Below are 22,407 nucleotides of genomic sequence, written 5' to 3'. Positions count from 1 at the left end.
TCTGGGTAAACAAAATGTCAACCCCTGCATTTGTTTAAAAGAAGTCAGCGTGTTTTGATACGAAGTGAAGTGTGCACTATGATCAAAGATTCAACCCTGGCAAGTGTTGAGTGCCCTGGCCTCATTCCAGCACAGCACAGAGGCATGTCCTTGGAAGTTAAGCATGTGAATAATGTCATAGTGTCTAAACATTAAAGATGTGTCTGTGCATTTGCTGGGGCAGAGCCAACTTGCCAAGTTTCTCCCAAGACTAAAGCAAAGACACAAGGAACTTAGGAACCTTACACAGTCCACATCAGAGGAAAGGCAGTGGATGTCTGTATATTGATGAGAAACTGCATTTTCCCCTGATCTACAGAGGGGAGAAAATCTGGAGTCTTGCCTACTCTGAAGTGTATCCTGTAGTGACTGAAAGCACAGTGTTGATCAACAAAATGCAGTGTGGGCATGGCCTCAGGAGGTGCTGGACAGCCTCTCCCTCCTGTGCTGTCTACAGATCTTCATCCTCCATCCAGGAGTTCCTAGGCAACAGGCCCTAAACCATGTAGCTGAGCTGTCCCATATTCTGCAGCATTCAAGATGAGAATCCCAGAATCTCCATTTCAATTCAGATAATACTTATTTGAGCATTTTGTGAATCAAAAAATAAATGAAAAATTTTACTCCTTTTTGTGGTTAGTCTATACTTGTGGTGAGTCGCAAGTCTACATAATGTGCGGTTTTGCTTTTTATGAAGTTAATTTTGCAGAAAGAAAGAGCTTGAGTGTGTAGCTGCAGAGGAGATACTTGGAAGGATTGCTGTCAGCAGAGGTCATGCTGGCTTCTTGTTTTTTCATCTTGAAAAGTGTGTGTGCCTATGTGCGTCTGTGTTAGGAGTGAAGGAAAGTAAGTGCAGTAAAGGCAGATTTATTGTGATTGTACTGTGTTTCCTTGTGTCTCTGGTATGGAAATATGAGTGAATTTTGACCACATGGTACATGGAAGGACCAGTGCACGTCACCATATTAAGAGTTTGCAGCTGCTCATAGAGCAGGGTACAGCCCAGTTAAACACCAGTGAAATGCTACAGAGAGCACATAGTAATGCAATTGAATATGTCAAGAGATAGATCTCTTCCTTAGGAAGGCACAGCAGGACCCATGCCTGTTTGGGGAACTTAACACTCATCTGGGAGTTTAATTTTTCTGCCACACCAACAAGGCTTTCTAATGGAAAGCAGTACATAAAATAACAAGTCACAGGAATTGCCTCTTTGCAGGTACTCTTAGTGAGCTGTGCTGAGGCTCTTGCATGGTCTGTGTAGCAGCCAGCTGTAATGCTGGCCTGGGCACAGGAAGGACGGAAGAGAGGATGAACGCACTGGTCTCAGCACCAGCTCAGCCGTGAAGCAGCCCTGTCCCTGCACCCACTCCTACAGCAGCTCTCCCACACACATCAGAGCCCTGTTTTATGGGGCTTGCAGCCCAGAGGGAGCCAGTAGCTCTGTGCCTTTGGCAACCATTCTGTCTGGAGGAGGGCTGGATCAGCACAGGCTCCCGCAGCAGAGCTTCCCGCCCAGGCAGCTGTCTCCTACACCTGGTTTGACCATCTGCTGCTTCGTGTCTCTCCGTGTTAGTCCACAGCCCTTGCTGCATCTCCGTGTGCTGCCTGGCCACAAAACAGTATTGTCGCAGTGTCCTGTTGTCAGAAGAGCTGGAATTTCTGCCAGGTCAGTCTGTTTGGCATCACTTCCTTGGTGAAAGTGGTTCCATAGATGGTGGTGGCTTGAAGCTATGTTCTGTGTGGCTAGATTTTCACTGTTTAACTTCATAAAGACAATTAAATCATTACAGCCCACCTTTCTTCCTTGATACTAGCATGCTTAGACCCACAGAGCATTTGTTCTCCACTAAGTTTGGTTAAACTTCTGCAGCTCTCTCTCATAACAGGCATCACTAAGGAAATTTTTTTAAGTCTGCGTTTTGTTGGGGTTTGGTCTGAAAAGCTGTGGTGTGCTGAATCAGTTCAATTGACTTCATTTTTCTTATTCACAAAGAGGGGGAAAATAAGACTACGTGTACTCTGCAGGCCTGCAGAATAGGATAAACTGTACATGCAAACCTTTAACAAACCTAGCTGAGGAAACCATCTGGCATAGACCTCTGGATATGTCTCTCTCAGAGTTACTTCTGCCACTGAGGGGTAGGCGTGCCTAAAAGCCCGCACCTTCATGCCATGTTCTCAACTCTGCTTGCAGAAATAACCCAGTAGTTCTGCCCATGCCACTGTCATGGAGAGCTGAGCATGCAATTGCCTGTTGGCAGGACTGCACAGCAACTGCAGAACCTCATTTCGTGTCTGGAGAATATTCCCCTGAAAAACTACAGGGAATTAAGCCTGGCTTGTCCCATCCTTCCTGCAGAACAAAACCAGGTCCTGATTTGGAGCATCTGTACAGATATACCTTTGTCACTTGAAGCAATGGGATGCTGTTCCTCTTGAAGGAGATGCAGGAGCATATCGTTTAGATACAGATTTGTTGAAACATGGTCTCCTTTCTCCTCTACAAGTGTGTGCAAAGGGTTTTGTGAGTGAAGCCTTTGTGTGATTTCCAAGTTTTATGTCTACTTGAATAATACTCTGTAAAGTCAGTGAAATGAATTCTAAACCCACTGTCCACTAAGACTACTAGAGTAAAGATGCTCTTCCCTTCAACATTGACCCTGCACCCACACACACACAAAATATTTATTGTTCACCTTCAATCCTTCCTTCTTCAAGACTGTATGGCAGCAATGTTACGTTGAAGTGATAAAGAGTTTCTTTTAGAGCTAGAGGAGAAAAGGAGAGTAGACGACTTTCAAGTCTCATTTCAGGGATTAAAATAAACATTGGAGAGGGAATGTAAAACAATATAAAAACATGGAGAGGGAATATACTTACTGCATATGAGTTTTTATAGCCACCTTCTGCTGTTTCTTAGTCAAACATGCCAACATCATATACTCCTTATGTCTTCCACTATTCTCTTAATTTAGTCCACATGCTCACTCAATGAACAGTTAAAGAAGCCAGAAAAAGATAAAGACTTTATTAGCTATATCTTTGAATAGAAAGATTGTTAAATCTACAAAACTTACAATAAACAGGAATATACACTAATGTGAAAGAAGGCAAAGGCCATGTAGACTGTTTGGCTGTTATGCACAGTTTGTGGGGCTGGATGCTCCTGTGTGACCCCACCAGTCTCAGTGCAGGAGAACTATTGGAGTTGTTCAGTTCTTGGCCCTTCTGAAAGAGCAGTTGTTTGCACTCTGGCTTCAGTTCTGTGTGTGTCATTTTTGCTGGTCAAATCACCCAAAAAGTGACAAATGTGTCTTAAACAAGTTTTTAAAATGGGGAGAAAGATGAAAAGAAACTGGAGGGAAGAGTAAGATAACTGTAGACACAGTAACAGCCGTGGAAGATGATATCAAGGACTGTTGCGAAGATATGGGGTATAACCTGAGAGGTAGTAAAGAAAATAATGAGTTGAAAATGCAGCCGGGGAGATGAGGTGCAGGCCTTAGGAAAAAGGTAATCACTCAGGATGGCAGTATACTAGGAAAAATTACCTCAAGAACTTGGTGCAGGTATCATAAGTGTTCCCAATTTCAAAACAGGTTAGACAGGCATCTAAAAAATTACTTAGGCATTCCATTTGCTACCTGTAACCTCTTTCTACCCCTAGCTGACAGTGATCACAGATGGGGCAGGCTTCATAACACTTTTATCACAGGAGGGAAAAGGATGCCACAGATTGCCTTTATGGACTAGTGATACCCCATGGGATCAGCAGAAGGGCTTATCGAATCAATGCAAATTGCAAACAATTGACTAGGCACTGAGCTCAGACTTTGGAAGCTTAAATACGTTTTGTGATTGCTGTCTCATCAATTTCTTTGTGAGCAAGATAAAAGTAAACTCTTCAGTCAAGTAAAAATTTGGGATCATGTTCCAGTTCGGGTTAAAAGGCTACTTCAGAACACCAACACTGGAGCTGCTGAGAAAGATTTAAACTGTTCCTTTCTCATTCTCTGACTTTATGTGGGCAGTATTTCTATCATGGTATTCTATCCCATGCTTACTTCCTTTTTTTAGCACGCTTGTCTTTGGCTGTGATCCAGCTCTCTGCTTTTTATTTGTGGGCTTTGGGGTGTTTTTTAAGGTTTGTTGTTTTGTAAAAGGTAGTATTTCCCTTTCTTAGAGGAATTGATGTAGAGTGACTAAAGAGGTAAGACTGGATAGTCAGGAATTGCTGAATTCTGCTTGTCAGTTCGTCTGTGAGCTAGGCTAAGCTTACGTGAGGACCCTTGTTGTTCCTTAAATATATTTTGTCTCTTAGCCACTTGCTGACATCTTCTGTTACAGAATGTTTTGTACAGAGCGATACCCTGCTCCCACTCAAGTGCCACTGCCGATCTCAGAGTTTTCTTTGCAAATATTAAGAACTTGAACCTTCAGTATGTCTTTAAGGTCGATTCTGTTACTTTCCTGCAAACATCTGTGGCATTTAGATTGTATCTTGCCACGGGTTATGCTCTTGAGTGCCTGTGAGGAACATTCTCACTTATGCAGATAGATGCAAAATGGTAAATGAGCATAGCTAGTGGCTGAATTATTTTACATCTAAAGTTGCATTTTTATTTTCTTCTAGCCATACTATTAGAAGACAGAAATTCCAGTGAGTCTGCCTGGAAGAATAAAATTTCTATATCTACTCTAAACACTCCAGAGCCAGCAATGATGCATGAGCCTTTAGTTGGCAGCCAGAAAAGGAAAGCAAGGAAAACTAAGATCACACATCTTGTCCGAACAGCAGACGGGCGAGTGTCACCAGCAGCAGGGACACTGGGTAAGGAAATTGGAGTTAAAATTTTATTTAAACTGAATGGTTGGAGAATGTTTGAGGGTACAAGCAACCTATCAGGGGAGTGTTTTTAAATTGGCTTGTTTTCATACTTGCTTAGAATGGTCATTATTTAAAATACAGGTATCAACCAACTGGGAAATCACTGAGTCCATAATAGCCAACTTCTTCGGTTTGAATGACCAAATTTTCTTTTCTCCTTCGGTATTTCACTCTCAGAACTGTTAAGTGATACAGAGAGAAATGGAAAATTGTTACCTTTCCTAATTTGTTTCCAGTCCAGCAAAGAAATTACACTGCATCTGGTTATAGGTTGTAAAACTGAATTTCATAATATGACAGTTAATGCCAGAGTCCTTGTTGGAGTTCTCCAGTAAGACAGTCTTTCAGGACTGCTGTATCTGAAACATACACACAAACTCTCTTGTCTGACCTAAAAGGTCAAATTCAGTTGAACGCAAAATCAGTGAACTGCTTCATAAACCGTAGTATTGTGCTTCTGACCCAGTAGCTTGAGTCGGAAGAGGTTACGGCATGAATCAGATGACACTGGCAGAATCAAAGTCCTAAAGATAAAGGTTCTGTTAACACCAGGCTAGTCACATATGCATAGGCTGCAGTGAATATATGGACTACATCTGCACACTTTACTTTCTTTGCAGAGGAGAAGCCAAAAGAGCTGCCACAAAGTACTCTTCAAAAATCATCCAGTGCAGAAACAGATTGCAACAGTGAATGCTCCAGAAATACAGAGACAGAAGAAAATCATAGTATTACGTCAGATATGCCAGCAGTGTCTGCATTTTTTAGCTTAGCTGCTCTGGCAGAAGTGGCAGCCATGGAAAATGTACACAGGTATGGTTTTCTTTTCTTCTTGTTGTCTTAAGTAAATCGTATGCGGCTGACAGCTTGCTCAGAAAGTATGCGAATAGCAGACTGTTTAATTTGGCCTGCGTTTCCTCTTCCACAGCTTTCTATGAATGTCTGCTTTCCCCCACTTGCTTAGTAGTGTTAAGTCTTCACCTAAACAACAATGTAATCTCTTTAGGAGTTAGTGAAATGATCCTTCCCAGTAAGCTTACCTACCAGTTTTTGTATGTAAACAGGTTCATATGCTCCTTGAGATCCTAATGATTGAGAATTATCATGTGCTATTTGTCAGATAATAGCAGATTTAAATAGCTACTGCATGCTGATTTGCATTTTCTAGTGGCCTAAAACCTAAGATGGTGGAGAGAATTTCATACATTTGAGATGAATTTTTATGCTAAACATGGCTGAGGAAAGCTAACTTGTTATTCTTACTCTTGTGCTTTGCTGTGTAGAAGGCAAAGCATCTGCAAAATAGCATGGGGCAGAACAACTCTGGGTGGTGGAAAGCCAGGGTAGTTTGGGTCGGTCCTCTCGTCCATACGGATAAGGTGGAGAATGTGCAGGTTACTTAGGGCTTATGAGACAGCATCGTCAGACCTGTGATGGGAATAAACCAAAGACAGCTGGTCCTCCTTGACTCTTGATTATCCGGTGTTGTTCTTTCCTGGGACTTACTGGGTATGAAACCCCATCCTCTCCTGCAGTGGAAACTCATTGAGGAAGCATTGGGCCGTTTGGAAACCATCACAGTTTCTACAGATGCCATTTGGCAGATTGCTGGCTGCCTGAGCAACTCCTCAAGGCAGCGGTTCATGAAACCATTCACAGCCTCAATTAACTGTTCCACTCATGACCCCCACTGATGAACCCAGTCCTTTGTGTCCAGACTCCACATCAAATGCTCAAAGGCTTTTTAGAAGCTCAGGAACCCTACAAGAAACAGATCTGCTGGTTCCTCTCTGCAGAAGCTGCTGTCTTGATTAAGCAGCACTGTTTTTGGTGAGAAGTTCTTTCACACTGCAGTCGGCCTGTCTGTCGTGAGCCACAAAAGGGGACTTGTGGAAGTGCTGTGCTAAGCTCTGCTCTTATTCACACCATTGTGGTTTCGTGTACTGCCATTAACACTGACCAGAAATGCACAAAAGCAACAGGATTTGCTCTGCTGTGGTTTTTCTTTCTTGCGCCTCTTAAGAGTTCTTGTCCTCCTCTTGTCTTGGTTGAAGTGAGCTAATGTTTTGCAGAGCTTTGTGCTTGGGTCTTTCTCTTTGAATCCCATCTTTTATCATGTCATTAGTTGGCTGGAGCAATGCAGCACCTTTCATAAGGTCTGAAAACACCAAATGGGCAAATATCCCATTACTGTTGGAAATGCCAGTTTGTAGTTACCCTGAGGGGGGTGAAATGACAGTTCCCTCCCTGAGGGGGGACTCTTCCAGTAGAAAATTAGCCATGTCTCTCACAGATTTGGCAAATGGAAGTCAAAACAGAAACCTAAATCTTATGGGCTAGATGCTTCTCTGTTTTCTACTCTGTCAACTGTTGTTACCCTTTGTAACTTACTTGATTTGCAGATAGCCAGAAATGTGAAGAAAAGAATTGGAGGTTTGCTTGATGCGTCTCTTCAGTGTCTGAATTTAATTTATTAAGTAGTTTCACAGAGCCTTGGGACATGGAATCCTTCTGGCAGCGTGGTTTTCAATTGAAGTCTTCTGCTTAGCTTTATTTACCTTGTGCATGCCCTGGTTAGTACTCTGAGTCTGACCTGCGTTTTGTGCCAAGGCCACTTCATTGCACTCCAGTTGTGGGAAGCACATGTGTGAACCCCCTCTGCTGGGGGTTTCTGCAGGGAGTCTTAGCTGGGCCAGAGTGAGGTAAAGTGGCCCTGGTGTAAAGAAGAAGCTGGCCCCAGATTTTCTTGCTACCAATGACAAATATTGTAACAAAAATAGAACCTCACCTATGAGAGTAAATAACAGGCAGTGACATGCTTGGTGTGTGTATTTTAAAAGGCAGGCTACAAAGGAGTTCTCCCAAGTCCATTTGGTACCATGACTGAAGTTGATTACCCCATAATTCTGGTGCAGTTTATTTTCATGATACCCTGTGCCAAGGGATCATTTGTAAATTAGCACTGCTGTAGTAGTGAAAGAGATGTGCTAGGCTGATGTAGTCATGTAATGTGAAGGGATCCCAGTGCAACTCTGCTGATGAGTGTATTTCCATATTGCTTAAAAGCTGTCTGCTGACTCACACTAACATGATCTGTGCCTCTGTCCATTTACCTTCTTTTGCCACACGTGCTGTATGCACTGCTTCAGAGGGCTGCAGCAACTCCCTTGCAAAATGAGTCACAGCACTTGCACTCTCTTAACTTACTGTTATGCTGTGGATTTTGTTTTGTGTAGTCAAATACCATCACATCTTGTTTTTTCCTGCCTTTGGTGGTGATGTAGGTTGTCCTCAGGATATTGTGTTACTGTTGCAGGAACACCTCTGAAAGCACATGTGACCAGAGTATGTGAGCACCTGCAGCAGTGAGGAGTTACAGTGCTGCTGTGTCGGGTGCTAAATCATACAGCTGCTGCTTCTTGGCCTTTCTGGTCTGGTAACAGCACCTCCCATGCTCCAAGTATTGATGGGTGGATTTTCTTTTCTTCTTTTGCAGAAGTCAGAGGGCCACACCTCTCCCACATGATGGACAGCCAAATGAAATGTCTCAGGCTCCAGTGCTTATTTCCTGCGCTGACCAGTGAAGCTCCACTTTATTGTAAAACATTGTGCTTTACCTAATATCCTAGCCTTGTCTTTACCAAGGGAAGCTAGTCAGTCCATATGATGGAACTAGAGACTGCAATAAAGTGCTTATTGCTCTGAGTGGCCCAGAATTCACTGGAAGCCAGACGTTAGCAACTTGGGCCAGGTCCTCAAATTGGAACCCAGTATGTAGGAGGGTGATGTTGTCTATTAATGAACTGAAATGGAGTGGAATGATCCCAGAGCTTGCTTTCTATTGAAGGCTTTTAAACAGTAAACAGGTGGTTGGTGTGAAAAAGGCTGCCTTTACTGTTAGCTCACACAGCATCTCTTTTACCAACCAGAGAGTACGACAACTACTTTCATATAGTACCTAGTTATTCTAAATGAAAAAGAAAAAAAAAGAAAAAAAAAACCAACAAAAACACTGACGCACTGCACTAGTTACTATTAGATATTCTTAGTCATTTTTGTACATGAAGATTTAAGTTCTAAGATGGTTTATATTAATAGGTTATGCCTACGTTTATATTGTAGAATGAATTTAAAACCTGTTCCAGAGAACTCAAGGCAGCCTGGACAGATGTACCATTGTTAGCGGTGTTTGGGCAGCCACGTGGTCCAGATGTTCTGCACTTTTATATTTGCCACCGGAGTGGTAGAGTTTACTGGGAGAAGTTCTGACAGGCTACGTTTGGGTTTGTTTCTTATTAATTTAGCTTTGAATAACCAGGATGATGTGCATTAGAAAAAAGAGTGATGTATGGAAATGAAAATACTGCAGATAATTGAACTTGTCTTTCATGCCTTGGAGGGTTCCTTTATTTTTGCATAGATATCTGAGCAACTTGGTGAAACTTTCCTGTAAACAAAAAGTACTGCAAATGCGGTTTTCAAAAGTGACCTTAGTATTATTTCACAGTTCTGAAAAACTTAAAACCATGACTTTTCGATATAGTGTACACCAATACACATACCTTTTACATTTTACAGACACTGGCATTGTTGTAGTTACTATGCACAGTCCAAATCAGCTTCAGAGTTTGCATGAAGGGCCAATTACAGTTTGTGTTGGTGAAGTGGAAAGCTGTATAAAGTTCAACTACAACGGAAGAGTAGTGTTTGACTGAATTCAGACTACCAAACCGATCCATCTGCCAGTTTCTGTCTCTGCTTGTGTTGAATTTTTGTGTTTTGCTCTCATAAATACATCCCAAAAGCAGGCCAAGTGTATCACTTGTCCTGTTACCTTCACTATTCTGACTTACACTATTGTATAGCCAAGCATTGATTCCTACCAATAGATGCAAAATGATCACTACTAATTGATCTAAAGCTACAAATTCAACAGGGTACTTCTTCTATAGCACAAGATGTTTCCCTACTTTTTGCATTGTAGCACAACAATTTACCAAATTGGACTCCAGCAATAATTTTCTATTAGTCTTCGTCATACCGGCTGAACTTTTGATAGTATTAGATTGAGTTTGAAGTTCTTTGAATTAAGTTTTTAAATGATGCGAGTTTACATCATTCTATCAGGCATTCTTATTTATACTTGACTGAATTGATAATGTGTTTTGGGGTTATTTTGTAACTAATTTGATGTAATAGCCATATGGACAGTAACTATTAATGCTTGCTAGGTTTAGCCTTTCATTGTTGTAGTTAAGTGGAAGTTTCTGGTTCAGTGTCAGCCAACAATATACAATGTACCACAAGAGTTTTAAGAAAGGATTAATGGTCTGACAAAAGGCAGGTAGCTGGGTAAGTGTCACTGAAACAGCACCATCGAAGGTGCATATGTTGAAAGAAGGGAACAACAGAAGAACAACAAAATTTACAAACCAATGAGTCAGTGAAAAGGCTTTTCTAAAAATTCAGGTGAATAAATGTCTAAGAGTCCCTAGAATGCCATTGCAGCCTATGGTGGTATTTTAAATAAGATTTTATTAAATTTTTATAAGTTATTTTAACAAGACAGGAGAAACTTAAAAGACTTAAAACTTGTGGGTCACAGCAGGGTGGCTGTTGGAGTTTTGGACCACTTTATAATTAGCTGAAATCCAAATATGTTACAGTGCAGGCCGTTCACGTTGACAATGGTACTAACTTGTTTCTCTAGAAACCTTTAGAGTAGATATATTTTTGTCAAAGCACCCCATCCTTCCTCAATTTAAATTTCAATATTGTTCCTGGAGATATTTCTGTATATTAATGGTACCTTTTTTAAAAGAAACAGAAAATTACTTTTTTCTATATGAATTAATATCTTACTTGATCTGCTTTTCCTTGACTTTCCCTTAGAGAGGGGGTAGGGTTGGGTCAGTTTACTGGATATGACTGTTTTCAGATACTTATAAACCTTTTTGTAGATATGCTTAATTTTTAAGCGATTAGGCACTGAGAGTAGCAGAAATCCTGCAAAGCTTTATAGTTCACTAGGCATTTGCCTTTGTTGGTTCTCTGAGTGATGTCTTGATTTAAGTAGCTAGTATTTTCCCTGAATCTACTAGAAGGGGTATCAGTATTTTCAGGTAACAAAGTCTGTTAGCACAACAAAAACTTCAGACCAATATCTTACTGTATTGGGGTTGGGTTTTTTCCTTGTTTGTTTTGTTTTAATTTTTATTAATTTCAGCTGCTTTCATTTTGGAAAATCTTACTGCTATTGTGTGTACTTCAGTATACCAGCAAACACTGTTACCTGTTAACACGTTGTCCACAAATGCCTCTATAGAAGAAATTGTTGCACCTTATGTATATCTCAAGCAAACCAAAATATGATGCTTTTCTGCTTTGTTTATTCTGAATATGTTGTATCATACTTTACTGAACCCATTTTAACTTAGCTAAAGCTATCAATATTTATGCATTTCACATTATTTTCTGGATCTGAACCTGTGTATAAATCTTTCTTTGAAAAAAAGACAAGCATTTACTGTAGTTGTCCTCTGTGACTTACCCATGGGAGGGGGGAATCTTGTCTCAAGTGTAAAATGCAGTACTGTCCCAGTTTTCCTTGGCTTTTATTTATTTAGTCATCTTCGATATTTCATAGTTCTGAGGCATACAAATGCATTGTTGTAGCTGAAGCTGAAGCTGTTGTAGCTGTAGCTGAAGCTACAGATCTAAGCAGCTGGGAGAAATTTACTGTAATGTCTTCTTAATTGTTCTAGTACTGTATACAAATATGGGAAATACGTTCTGCAGAACATTTGAGATGCAGATTCTTATCCCCACAGTAGGCTGTTTTCCAGGTATTAGACCAAATCAATCAAAACTCCATATCTCACAGGTCTTTTCTGACTAAATGATTCTGAAAACATCTATGGAGATTACTTAAAGCTCTGCTTTTGGCAGTAACTACCCCTTGAATGTGCTGTGATTTCAGAAAAGAATATATTTATTTAAGATGACTGAATGCTCTTTTATACTAATACAGTATCCCAAAGTCAGGAGCAAGAGACTTCTTGGTAGTTTGGGTTTCTATTTTATAGCACTGGTGCGTGACTTTTGAAATTAAAGTGATAAGCGTTGTTGGAAAGGGGCACAAGAACAAGGAACTGGTAGGAGTGTGTGGATTTGTGGTGTTTAAATTCCAGCTTTGGTCTTTATTATTTGGATGAAAGCTGCCTTTGTAGCACAAGGCTGAAGAGCATTCTGCAGTTTGTAGCAAGTAGAGAGTTGTAAGTCACATCAGTACTAGGGAATGCCTTATAGTTTGGATGCTGTCTTTTGCAACAGGATATTAATTGAAGTAGTTTTAATTTCCACTGCCTGTTCAGCTACTGTACAGATTATGAACCAACTGAAAGCAAGTTATAGACATGGGACAGCAAGCTAAGAAAGCTGTCCTTTATTCTCAGTGTGGCAACATTACAGCAACAAAGGGGAATTAGAAAGGAATTTAGATGTGTATATATAGGGGTGGGTGGGTGGGTGTGTGTGTGTGTGCATGTGTGTGTGCCTGGGTGTGTACATTCTGCAAAAAAAAAGATGTAGGAAACCAGAAACATGATGGGTCTACAAGACACTATAATGTATGTTGACCCTTTTGAGTGCACTCCCTTTTTTTTTTGAATGCTGAGCCTAGTATGGCTACCTCTCCTAAAAGACTACTTTTGTTAACTTCCATTTGCTTTCAGGCTTGATCATGTAATCTTTTTGGCCATTTGATACCATTTGTATATTGCTGTGTGTTTATTTTCCAAGAGCAGCATTTATATAGTGCAGACACCGTAAAGGCTGAATATACCGTGATAGCCAAACTCTGTTGCTGGAGCATTTTTGTTTAACCTCTGCCACAGTCACATGGGTTGCAGGATGTGGGCTTACTAGCTCTGCTCGGTTCAGTGAGATCAGTTTCTGTAACAGCAGAAGATGCAGTGCTCGTGGGGTTCTGGACTTCTGATGTTTCCAGGGGTGTTGAGTAAGCCACATGCTGCTCTTGAAACTTCCTTCTGGAGTTTACATTCGCAGTCCTGATTTTGCAAGGAAACATAACTCTGCAAGTTGTGTGTTGTTTACCCTACATTATCCATTAGATGCTGTTTGCTGTGCTTCTTTGAAGAGCTCCTTTGCCATGTCTTGCAATACTCGTGGCATTCTCCTTACCTTGTACATATTTTTGAACTGTCAACTTACAGCTGCCAGGATGCTGAGGCACTTCAGGACACTGAGTGCCATGAACAAGTATATGTTTAGGCTGTGAAAGGGTTACTTGCCTCCTCCCCTGAATTCCCCCAGAAAAAGGCACAGTGAGGTTTATTCTCTCACCGAAGTACTACCATAGTAATTTATATACTCAGTATGCTGTACTGAACTGACAGCTTTGAAGAAGCTTATGAGATGGATGTCTATTTTATGTCCCCCTACTAATTCTCTGATGGCAGAAATCTAGGAAGACTTGACATGAGATCTCCACTCAGCAACACACCCAAGCTTAGGCTGGAAACTCTCCTTCCTTAAGGGGCAGCATTGTTGTTAGCACTGTGACAGTGTGGGAGCCCCGATCACGGACCACTATGCTCTTGATTTAAGCTTGGGCTTGCGTGGTGTTCCTGGGGGAAGCACATCATCATGACCTAGGGCCTTCATTGAGGTGGAACTTTAAAAATGACTGCAAGTAGCTCAACATTTGTGGAGTTCTTCCAAAGAATTAGATTGTAGTTTCTGGGTCTTGGCTGTTAGCGTATACCAGCAGACCACGCTGTTCTCCACTGGGAAAACCACACCTGTTCAGGAAAACTGACTGGGCTCCCGAATGTAATGGTCTAGTCTGCTCTTTTCAGCTCCACAGCTGAAACCTTGTTTGCCCCTCAGTACTGCTATACTCCAATCAGTGGCTGGGTCTTTGAGGGTGACAAAAGCAGGAGAGGCATGTTACGTGCGTGTGTCTGCACGAGTGTGTATGTACACATACACACCTCGGCGTGCAGTGACTTCCAGCATGGACTCTGTGCTAAAGTGTCCCCGTGTTCGCTCATAAAACAGCTTGAAGTTTCTCAGATTATAGTTTTCCAACTTCCTTGCTAGATTTTGGTATCTTTTCTTCGCATTACACACCATAAGGTGTGAGTTTCAAAAATCACACCTGAAAAAAACACAGATCCTGCTGACCTGTATGCTACAAAAACCTTCTTTCTCAGCAGTGCTTGCTTTTAATAACCAGTATCTGTTGACAGTTTCAACACAACTGATTAGCTATGATCTTTCTCCTTGGAGCCCAATCCTTCAACTTCTATTCTCACATGTATTTCCACTGAATTTTGATCTAGTATATGGTTTTATTCTCTCCAAAGTTGGGTGGAAACATGCCTTACAGTAGTTCATCTCCTTCAATGGTATAACAGAGCTACTGCCTTCTTAGTCGTGTGTAGTTAAGTCAGTAAGCACATTTATAGAATGTCATACTTTGTTCAAAACCCTCTAATTTGATTCTTTTAAGTGCACATGTTAAGTCATGTGTATGACATGCTAAAGTACATTAAACTGTGATAATGAAATGGAATAAAATATTTAATAAAGTATTTGAAATATTTGATAAGGACCTTCAAATAGATTTCTTTATGTTCATTCTATTTTGGTTATCTAGTGTGTGCCTGTAAACAGTTTCCCATTTAAAACTAATAAATACTATTCAAATGGAGCTTCTTTGATACTTCACCTGCTTTACCATCAAATGATTGTTTACTTTAACATATGGCTGAGTTAGCAGTGTTTGCAGAATTTGTTTTTAGCTACAGTATGGACTTGTTGGGTTGTTTATATTTAAACAAGCTCATTTTCACCTGAAAATGGAAGATGCCAAAACCCAGAGATGGACCCTCAGAACTGCAAGCTGTAGTTTTCTGTCAGATCATCCACTCAGCTTCTACACAGTGACTGTTGAAGATGTGATTTACTTCGCAAAGAACTTCTGCCCAATTGTTCTTCCTTACTTGTGTCTGTATTGGGAGCTTCCATTTTTATTTTTTAAAACTTCTGAGCCTGGCTCAGCACTGTTGACATTGTTTAGAAGATCCACAGATCCATTCAGGTGCCCCAGAATTCTGTGGACTTACATTGCATGAGGTTGGAGACTGTGGGACAGAGAGAGCCAGGACTCGATGCAGTCAGGCTCTGGAAGAAAAGTTTGCTTTTTCTTCTGAGTTTTCTAGGTATCTACTTTGTGTTTGTGGATTTTGTCTTCTTTGCACAATCGGGAAGCTTGTTGTTAGTCAACAAAGATAAAAGAGTTGTCCCACAGAAGAAGCCCTTGCTATGATTCCAGTCTTTGGACATAAGAGAACTTAATCAGAAATGGTTCCTCTGTTAGAAATAAGTAGCAAGTGACATCAGTACGTAAGCTTTAAAAGGTAGTAGGTTCCCACTACTTTGGAAACTTGTTTAAATCAGGAATCTGCTCTGCCCATATATTTTACCCTTTTCGGGCTTGAAAATTAGACTGTTGGGGATCTTCTCTTTTTCGGTCCTTAGATGCCTGAAACCTCCTTGATTGCAGTGTATTTTTGACCACAGAAGACCCAGAACATACTTCATGAAGCCAGTAGATGCTGGCTGTTCACATGGGAGCAGATCTCCTGTCTCTGAGTCAAAAGCAGCAGAAGGGAAACCTTTAGGTTTGTGGCTTTTTTTATCTATGTGCTATTTACTCAGGAAAGAAGAAATGTATGCAATCTTGCACTGCCTTTACGGGGTATGCGTCAGTATCTCTGCAAAGAAACACCAGGAATGGAAAAGCTTCAGCCGTAAAGGTCATAGGGAAGGGGAAGGAAAGTTCTGATCCAGTAAGCAAAAGAAGTGGAAGAAATTTTAAGAAATACATGTTCTGTCAGTAGCAGATGCCCAGTCAGGGACCTTGAAGTCACTATTCACTTTTTTCTATTACTAAATTACCTTTAAAAAGTCATCTTCAGTCTTTGAAGTCCCATCTTTTCTTCTCTGCTCTCATTTGGTTCTTCCAACTAAAGACCTGCTGAATTCAGCTAATTCTCAGTGCATCTAGATCTGGTTTGTTACCCAGCGCTCACTCAGGTTGCTTTTTGCAACTGCATGGCATTACACTGACTCTATAACTGTCAGGTAAGGTAAATTTCCACTAATACTTCTGAAAAAAAAAACAGGGTGGAAAAGTGTCATCCGATTCAAGCACTACGCTTTGCTAGACACTGCTGTTCTCCCCCTGATACCATTTGTTGGGTCCCTTTCATTGTTCATCCTGGACTTTCTTAATGTACAGCTAACCCTGTTTTCAGAGAGACTATTTTTTCCTACAATGTGACAACATGGAGTGAGACACACAGTGTACCTGGGCCTACAGTAGCCATGCTATACACAAGCTCATGGGGCTGTCGATTCTCCAGTAGGACACTAGCACTTTGTAACAAAATACGAGATGCGTTCCTATCTCTGCTGCAAAGTTCTGTTTTGTTTTGTTTTCTGAAATAAAACCTATAAGATTCAACATCTACCTTCTATCCAGTGTCAAATTCTTTTTTGTGGACTGTTCTTGGCACAGCAACAGTAAAATTGAGCTCTAATACAGTTGTATTTAAAATATACTTGAAATTTCATCAAGGCTTTATTGGCTGTTTTCTGATTGGAGAATCATTAGCTGTTCAGCGGAAGTGCACTGGCCCAGTGTCACTGCTGCAAGCCCAGCTGAAATTCCAGTTGAAAATCCAGCCTATATGAAGTACAAAATATAAAACATTTATTCCATATAGAGCAGCACTTTAGCTTATTTGTCAGCCTGTGAAACAAGAGGAACTAATTGAAAGAGACTCAAAAACCAAGCCAGTTGGGTCAGAATGACAGGCTTAGCATTGCAGCACACTGAGAGAAGGCAAGTGTTGCCATCAAACGACATCCAATTTGAGAAAACAAAAAGGGTGGGAAAGAGAAAACGTGAGGTCCTGGGACATGTCCTTCCAATCCAAAAGAAGTTTTTGAAATACATCTTTGGAGTACAAGTTCCACAGCCCACCAAAAGCTTCCCAGGTAGAGCAGACTATCAGACTTCAGTCAGACCAACCTGAGCATCAATTCCCTTCCTTCCAAGGGTGGGTTCCCTTAATACCTGGTCAGCACCACTGGGTTGTTAAGACGCTCTACTGTTTTTAGGAGTTAAGGAGAATCTGGAAATCAGATAGTCCCAATCTGTCAATAGTTTAAGGATACTTCGTTTTAGTTTCTGCGTCCAATAATAATGGCTTTGAAGTTCATGGGTTTTCAGTCTTGCAAAACCAATGTCACTGATTCTGGCAGCCTGCAGCGTGCCATTGCCATTGGTCAGTGATGTCATTTGAAGCAAATTCATTGCACATCTCTCTCTTGACAGACAGACTATTCCCTGTTACATTCTGAGATGATTCATCTGGTTTGGGACTCCCTGCTGTGGTGTTTGTCACAAAGCCGGGCTCTGGCAGGGGGGAGGTTCTTTCGCTACAGGCCTCTCCACTTCAGGATGGCAAAAAGTTTATCAATGCCTCGATGGCTTTGTGTGGGATCTGTGCTTGCCTGCAGCTGCTTAGATAGATTTTTGTAAAACAAAGTGAAACAAACCCAGCTGGGAACTCGATGGTGAAGTTGGACCTTCATGAGCTTCCAGGTTTCGGTAGGCGGTACAGAGATTGACAGGTTGTGGCAACAAGGCTGTGTTTGCTTTTGTTTTGAAGAGCAGTGTTTTCTAACGGAAGTAAGGTGGCAGGGAAATTACCATCACAGCAGATGGACAATTCATTGTCTTCAAGAGGTTCCAATTTCAAGAGCAAGGTTTGCCAAGCAGTCTGAAAACAAAAAGCAGAAATTGCAGTTCAAGTCTGCGGCTTGGAATGGATGCTGTGTTTTGCTTCAGTGACTGTAGCAGTAACTTTTAGAAGTAATGTGTGAGCTGCAGTTCTAAACCATCCCGTTCACTCCCAGATGACAGATGTATTTGGCACGTGGTGTAAGTGTTGCTAATGAGTGCTTCTCTGCAAGTACATCATAAATAATATCAAGTGCTCATTATTATTTGAATCAGTAATGAAAAAAAATCTTATTGCTGTCTTAAGAAAATATACCATGCTTGGCTGGCACAAAGCATAGTTTTACACTGGAAAGTAATGGAGGGAAGCATTTGCTGTGTGACTGATTAATCTTGGTACATAATGTTTTCCAAACATCTTTGCTAGTAACTGTAGTGCACCACATTTAGGACATAGTTAATTGAGTTCTGGGATCTTTCAAAGTGAAGGTAACTACTTACTTCTCATGCAGAAGTCCATGCCAGCAAGGAAATCTCTTAGGGATGAAGGGTTGCATTTTTGAGATAACTAATTTATGAGGATTTTACTCATGATACATTTCATGGGTGAGAACCTTGAAAACACCGTAATACGCAAGAGTTAGTATAAAAGCACTAGCTTCATATTCATGGATTCTGTTAATCTACAACTAGTTTAAAGAACCTAGACAAAAACAATAGGTATTTCCTGTTCCACTTGACACAGTGGTTCTCTAGTTAAAGACCAAGGGTTGCAAGCAGGGATTTAAAAGCATCTTTAATGATGAGATAAAAATGTATTCTTTTAAGAAATTTCTGGGCTTTTAGACCACTCAGAAAATACTCAATGTGCTTTGGAAGATGAGCAATTTTTTAGTACTCTTGATAAATAAAACCACAAATACAGCTATTTCAACAGTGTTAAGATAAATAGAAGATGGCATATGGAATTTTTGAGATGCTCTATGTTGCCTCAGACGTAGATGACTCCAGAGTCCCTTAGCAGCACTGGCCTGTCACACCTGACCGTGCTTGTTGGAGGATGTGGTGACATGCCAGGAATGTGCATTTGTATTCAGGATTAAACCACCATCCTACAAATCTCAGCCACTGGAAATCTGTTTCCATCAAGATACAAGGGACATAAACAGTATAAAAGCTGTTTAAAAAGAACTGGTTGGGTTTTTTGTCCCACTGAAAATACTTTATATTTGACAGAGGCAGATCTCTTCCTTGGATGGGTTTCTTTATGCTGCAGGAAGTTGGGAAGATCAAGCTTCACTTGCAAATCTTTCACCTTGCTTTTCAGTCATCTTGCCTTCCTCTCCTCTCTTTTTTTTTTTCTGAGAGACTGAGCACTTGCTAGACATCAGTAGCAAAACATAGGACAGATTTTCAGTAGGATGGACAGTATTCCACACCTTCCCAAGCTACTGCATAACTCTGAAAAACCAACCGTGTTTTTTTAATTAGTATTTTAACAATAGTTTTCCTGAGCTCTGTCTGTGTGTGAAACACACCTTCTGAAAAAAGATAGGCACAGGGGGTGGGATCCTGCTGGGAGGTGGATAGAGCAGCAAAGCTGGGCTCCCCAGGCCTTTCTTGAGCCCAAGCTCTCTGTAGCAAAGCCCACCAGTGCCAGAGCCAGGCACTCAGCAGGTTTTTGAAACCTGATAAAGTATTTCCTCCTCCTAACAGTTTATTGTGAGAATAAATTTGCAGTTTATGGGAATTTGGCCTGGTTCATTTTTTAGTGCATGGCTTAAATCCACTTCTTTTTTTTTTTAGCCAAACCAAATCCCTTTCAATACTGTATATTAGACCTATAACATTCGCACAAACTCATGCTAAGCCTTAACTTGTAAAATAAAACTCAACACATTTCTAAATTTCTTTTAATAAAGGAGGAATAGACAATCCCCAGACAGCTACACTTTTTCCTCCATAATTACTGAAGAAATCTTCAAATAAATATAATATTGGCTTTTCCAGTTACTTTGTTCATACTCATACTTAGCCTTGCCTAAGGCAGCAGGCACACATGGGGGCACACTGTGGGATCAGACATGCAGCATTATGGCATTCCCTCCAGAGAAGGGACACTGACCATTGGGAAGATGTGCAGCAGCCCCACAGCATCCAAAGGGATGGGAGAGGGATGCCAGCTGACAGGTGCTGCAGACAACTGCAGTTCGAGTTGCACCTGCAGGATTCACACAGCCAAGGGCTCTTGCCCTGCATGTCTTGTCAGTCCGTAAAATGTTGCTTTTTGTTTCTGTGTCTTTCACTTGCTTGTGTTTGAAAGCTGTTCTAGGCACTTTGCATGACAGAGATTGTGTGGGGAGAGCAGTTCCCTGTGGGTTTGAGTTGTTACAGTCAGAGACTGGCGGTGGAAGCAACAGATACTTGCTGTTGTAAACTTCATCCATCTCCTTGAAATACTGTTGTGATGATGGTGGTTGTCTCAAGGCTCTGTGCACATGGCGTAATTGCTGATGTAAAGACATTTTTTATCTCTTGTTACTGAGCATTGTTTTCATCAAGAAACATGAACTGGGGAAGGATGCCACAGACTTTCACAATTAAATCTGTCCCAAAATGGTCTTTTTTCACCCATGTGAAATTTATAAATAGGGGTGGGAGGATTAACTCAGGGTGCAGACAAGCCTGTAAGGAAAGACCTGCACCTCCATAAATCAAATTCTGCATTTTCTCCTTGTGTTTCTAAGTTGCTAAAGTAATTGCTTACAAAGTAATTGTCATTACTTACAGTAATTGCAGAAATGGTGAACAGATGGATTCCCACTGCCATCCATAGGTAAGCGTGGCTGACCAGTGCAGCTGCTGCTGTTTTCTCAGTCATTCCTTGCAGGTTGGCTGCTGTTATGTTGTTGCATTAATTGTGCACCATAAGCCAGCTGAGAGGAGCTGGGGGTGAGAGGTCAGCTTTGGGCAATCGTGTTACATGAAATGCAGCGTCACACATCATCATCACAGTAGTGTTGGTATTTCCTAAAGGTTTTTCATCTTGATGTTTGTGAGTGCCTGCTTCGAAATGGCCCAGGCTCCTAGCTTGACTTTTTTTTCTTTTTTTTTTTTCAAGACAGAGTCATGTTTCATGTGAACCACATAATTTGTTGGGCTACTTGTAGCAGATTTTAAAAACCATGGGCAAGAACCAGTGAAGAATATTTGAAAGAGGCAGTGATTCTTGTCAGTGTGGGGTTTTCTTGTTCATTATCAACTTGTCAGCACATCAGTCAGCATTTTTCAAGATGGAAAAAGGCTGAAGAAAAGCTTTCTGTGACAGCTTTTGAATGTCAGGGTAGACATTTCTGTATGTTCTTCTTGGTTTGCTGCTCCCCATTTTTCTCTCTCTTCAGGGTGACTATAGAAGTAGACATGGTTTTGGTGGTATGTGTGGAAAAGTGTAAGCTGACTCTTTAATAGGATGTCTGAAGTGCTTGTGTGTATTCCTGGACAAACAGCAAGCTAAAGCAGAAAACCAAACAGCACATCCTGGATTGTGGCAGAATGAGATCTTGGCAGTATTTACTTGGTGCAGAGTCACAGGGCCAAAAGGGACTTGGAGACATCAGCTAGACAATTTCCAAGGCAGGTTAAACTATACTTAGCACAGATCTGACAGGTGGACGAGTGGGTGTTGAACTTGTCCTTAAAAACCTCTAATGGTGGAGAATCAACTATTTCCCATGCTGTATTTTTTCCAGTGTTTGACTGTCTTTTTGAGGGTGGTTTATTCCCCCAGTGCCTAAATACAAAATTCTAGGGTATAGGAGAAAAAGACAGTGTCCTCAAATGACATTAGATAGAGGAGCATTTTATATGTTTTTATGAATGCAACCTAAGAAATAATGGTCAGATAGAATCTGAGACAAGATTTTCAAGGAGTGCCAGCCCAACTTTGTCACCACAGGACTCCTCCATGCCTTTGAAAACCTCTTTCTTCGAATGGTGTGTCAGGTTGATGGTTAATAGCCATATCAGAAAGGTTCAAAGAGACCTTTCTCCTCATGCTGTGTTTTCTATCCAGTAGTTGCCTTCAATTTATTTTTTTACAGAGTTCAGACAGTGAAAAAACAGAAAGCCAAACCAAAAACTCCCCAGCCCCAAACTAACCCAGCTTGCCAGCCTTTTTCCTTAGTACCCTTTTCAGATACTACAAGGCCATCAGTAAAGCCATATTTCGAGGAGGAAACCAAAGGAGAACGTCATCCATTTCATTAGGCAATGCTTGTGCCAGCCACAGCAGGAGGCCAGCAGGGACCACAGCCTGCCCTTGGCCTACAGCAGTCCTCTCTCCCCTGCCTCCTGTCTTGGAAACAGGCTTTTTCCTAACTGTCCTCTGGTGGGATGCTGCTGGCAAGGCATCCATCACCTGTGTTTGCAGCACCGTCCCTGCCTGGGGTCTGATGCAGCCTCTCCGTGGAAGACTTGGGAAAAGCTGTTTGCAATGGTGTTGGCAGTGCAGGGACCAGGACATCCCTGGGTCCCTACTTTGAGACAGGGGCCCATGGCTCTGCCTACAATACTCTCTCCAGCTCCAAACTAGGACTTAGTGGAATAATTTTGAAACACTTGGGAGACTAATGGAGCAGGG

At 41.3% G+C, this 22,407-nt stretch overlaps 1 protein-coding gene and 1 long non-coding RNA gene across 10 annotated transcripts in view; one reads left to right on the top strand and one right to left on the bottom strand.

The window, feature by feature from the left end:
- The window catches only part of BBX (BBX high mobility group box domain containing), a 136,056-nt gene extending 123,618 nt beyond the window's left edge, over positions 1 to 12,438 (top strand). For all 9 annotated transcript variants that reach the window (XM_066175147.1, XM_066175146.1, XM_066175148.1 and 6 more), the window contains 3 exons: positions 4,676 to 4,873; positions 5,551 to 5,743; positions 8,427 to 12,438. In XM_066175147.1, coding sequence (XP_066031244.1) covers positions 4,676 to 4,873; positions 5,551 to 5,743; positions 8,427 to 8,514 — 479 coding nt within the window. In that variant the 3' untranslated portion in view covers positions 8,515 to 12,438. The remainder of the gene's footprint in view (positions 1 to 4,675; positions 4,874 to 5,550; positions 5,744 to 8,426) is intronic.
- A 4,224-nt stretch (positions 12,439 to 16,662) lies between these two features.
- On the bottom strand, positions 16,663 to 22,011 carry LOC136284767 (uncharacterized). Its single transcript, XR_010719295.1, has 3 exons — positions 20,557 to 22,011; positions 18,270 to 18,382; positions 16,663 to 17,808 (listed from the first exon to the last, which is right to left on the bottom strand). It is a non-coding gene; the product is annotated as an uncharacterized lncRNA (long non-coding RNA).
- Between the last annotated feature and the right edge of the window lie 396 nt (positions 22,012 to 22,407).

This window comes from Chamaea fasciata, unplaced genomic scaffold (assembly GCF_029207755.1).
Source record: "Chamaea fasciata isolate MVZ Bird 193981 ecotype frontalis unplaced genomic scaffold, bChaFas1.0.hap1 SCAF_2, whole genome shotgun sequence".
In the NCBI taxonomy this organism is placed as follows: domain Eukaryota; kingdom Metazoa; phylum Chordata; class Aves; order Passeriformes; family Sylviidae; genus Chamaea; species Chamaea fasciata.
This window is presented reverse-complemented; position numbering and strand designations above follow the sequence as displayed.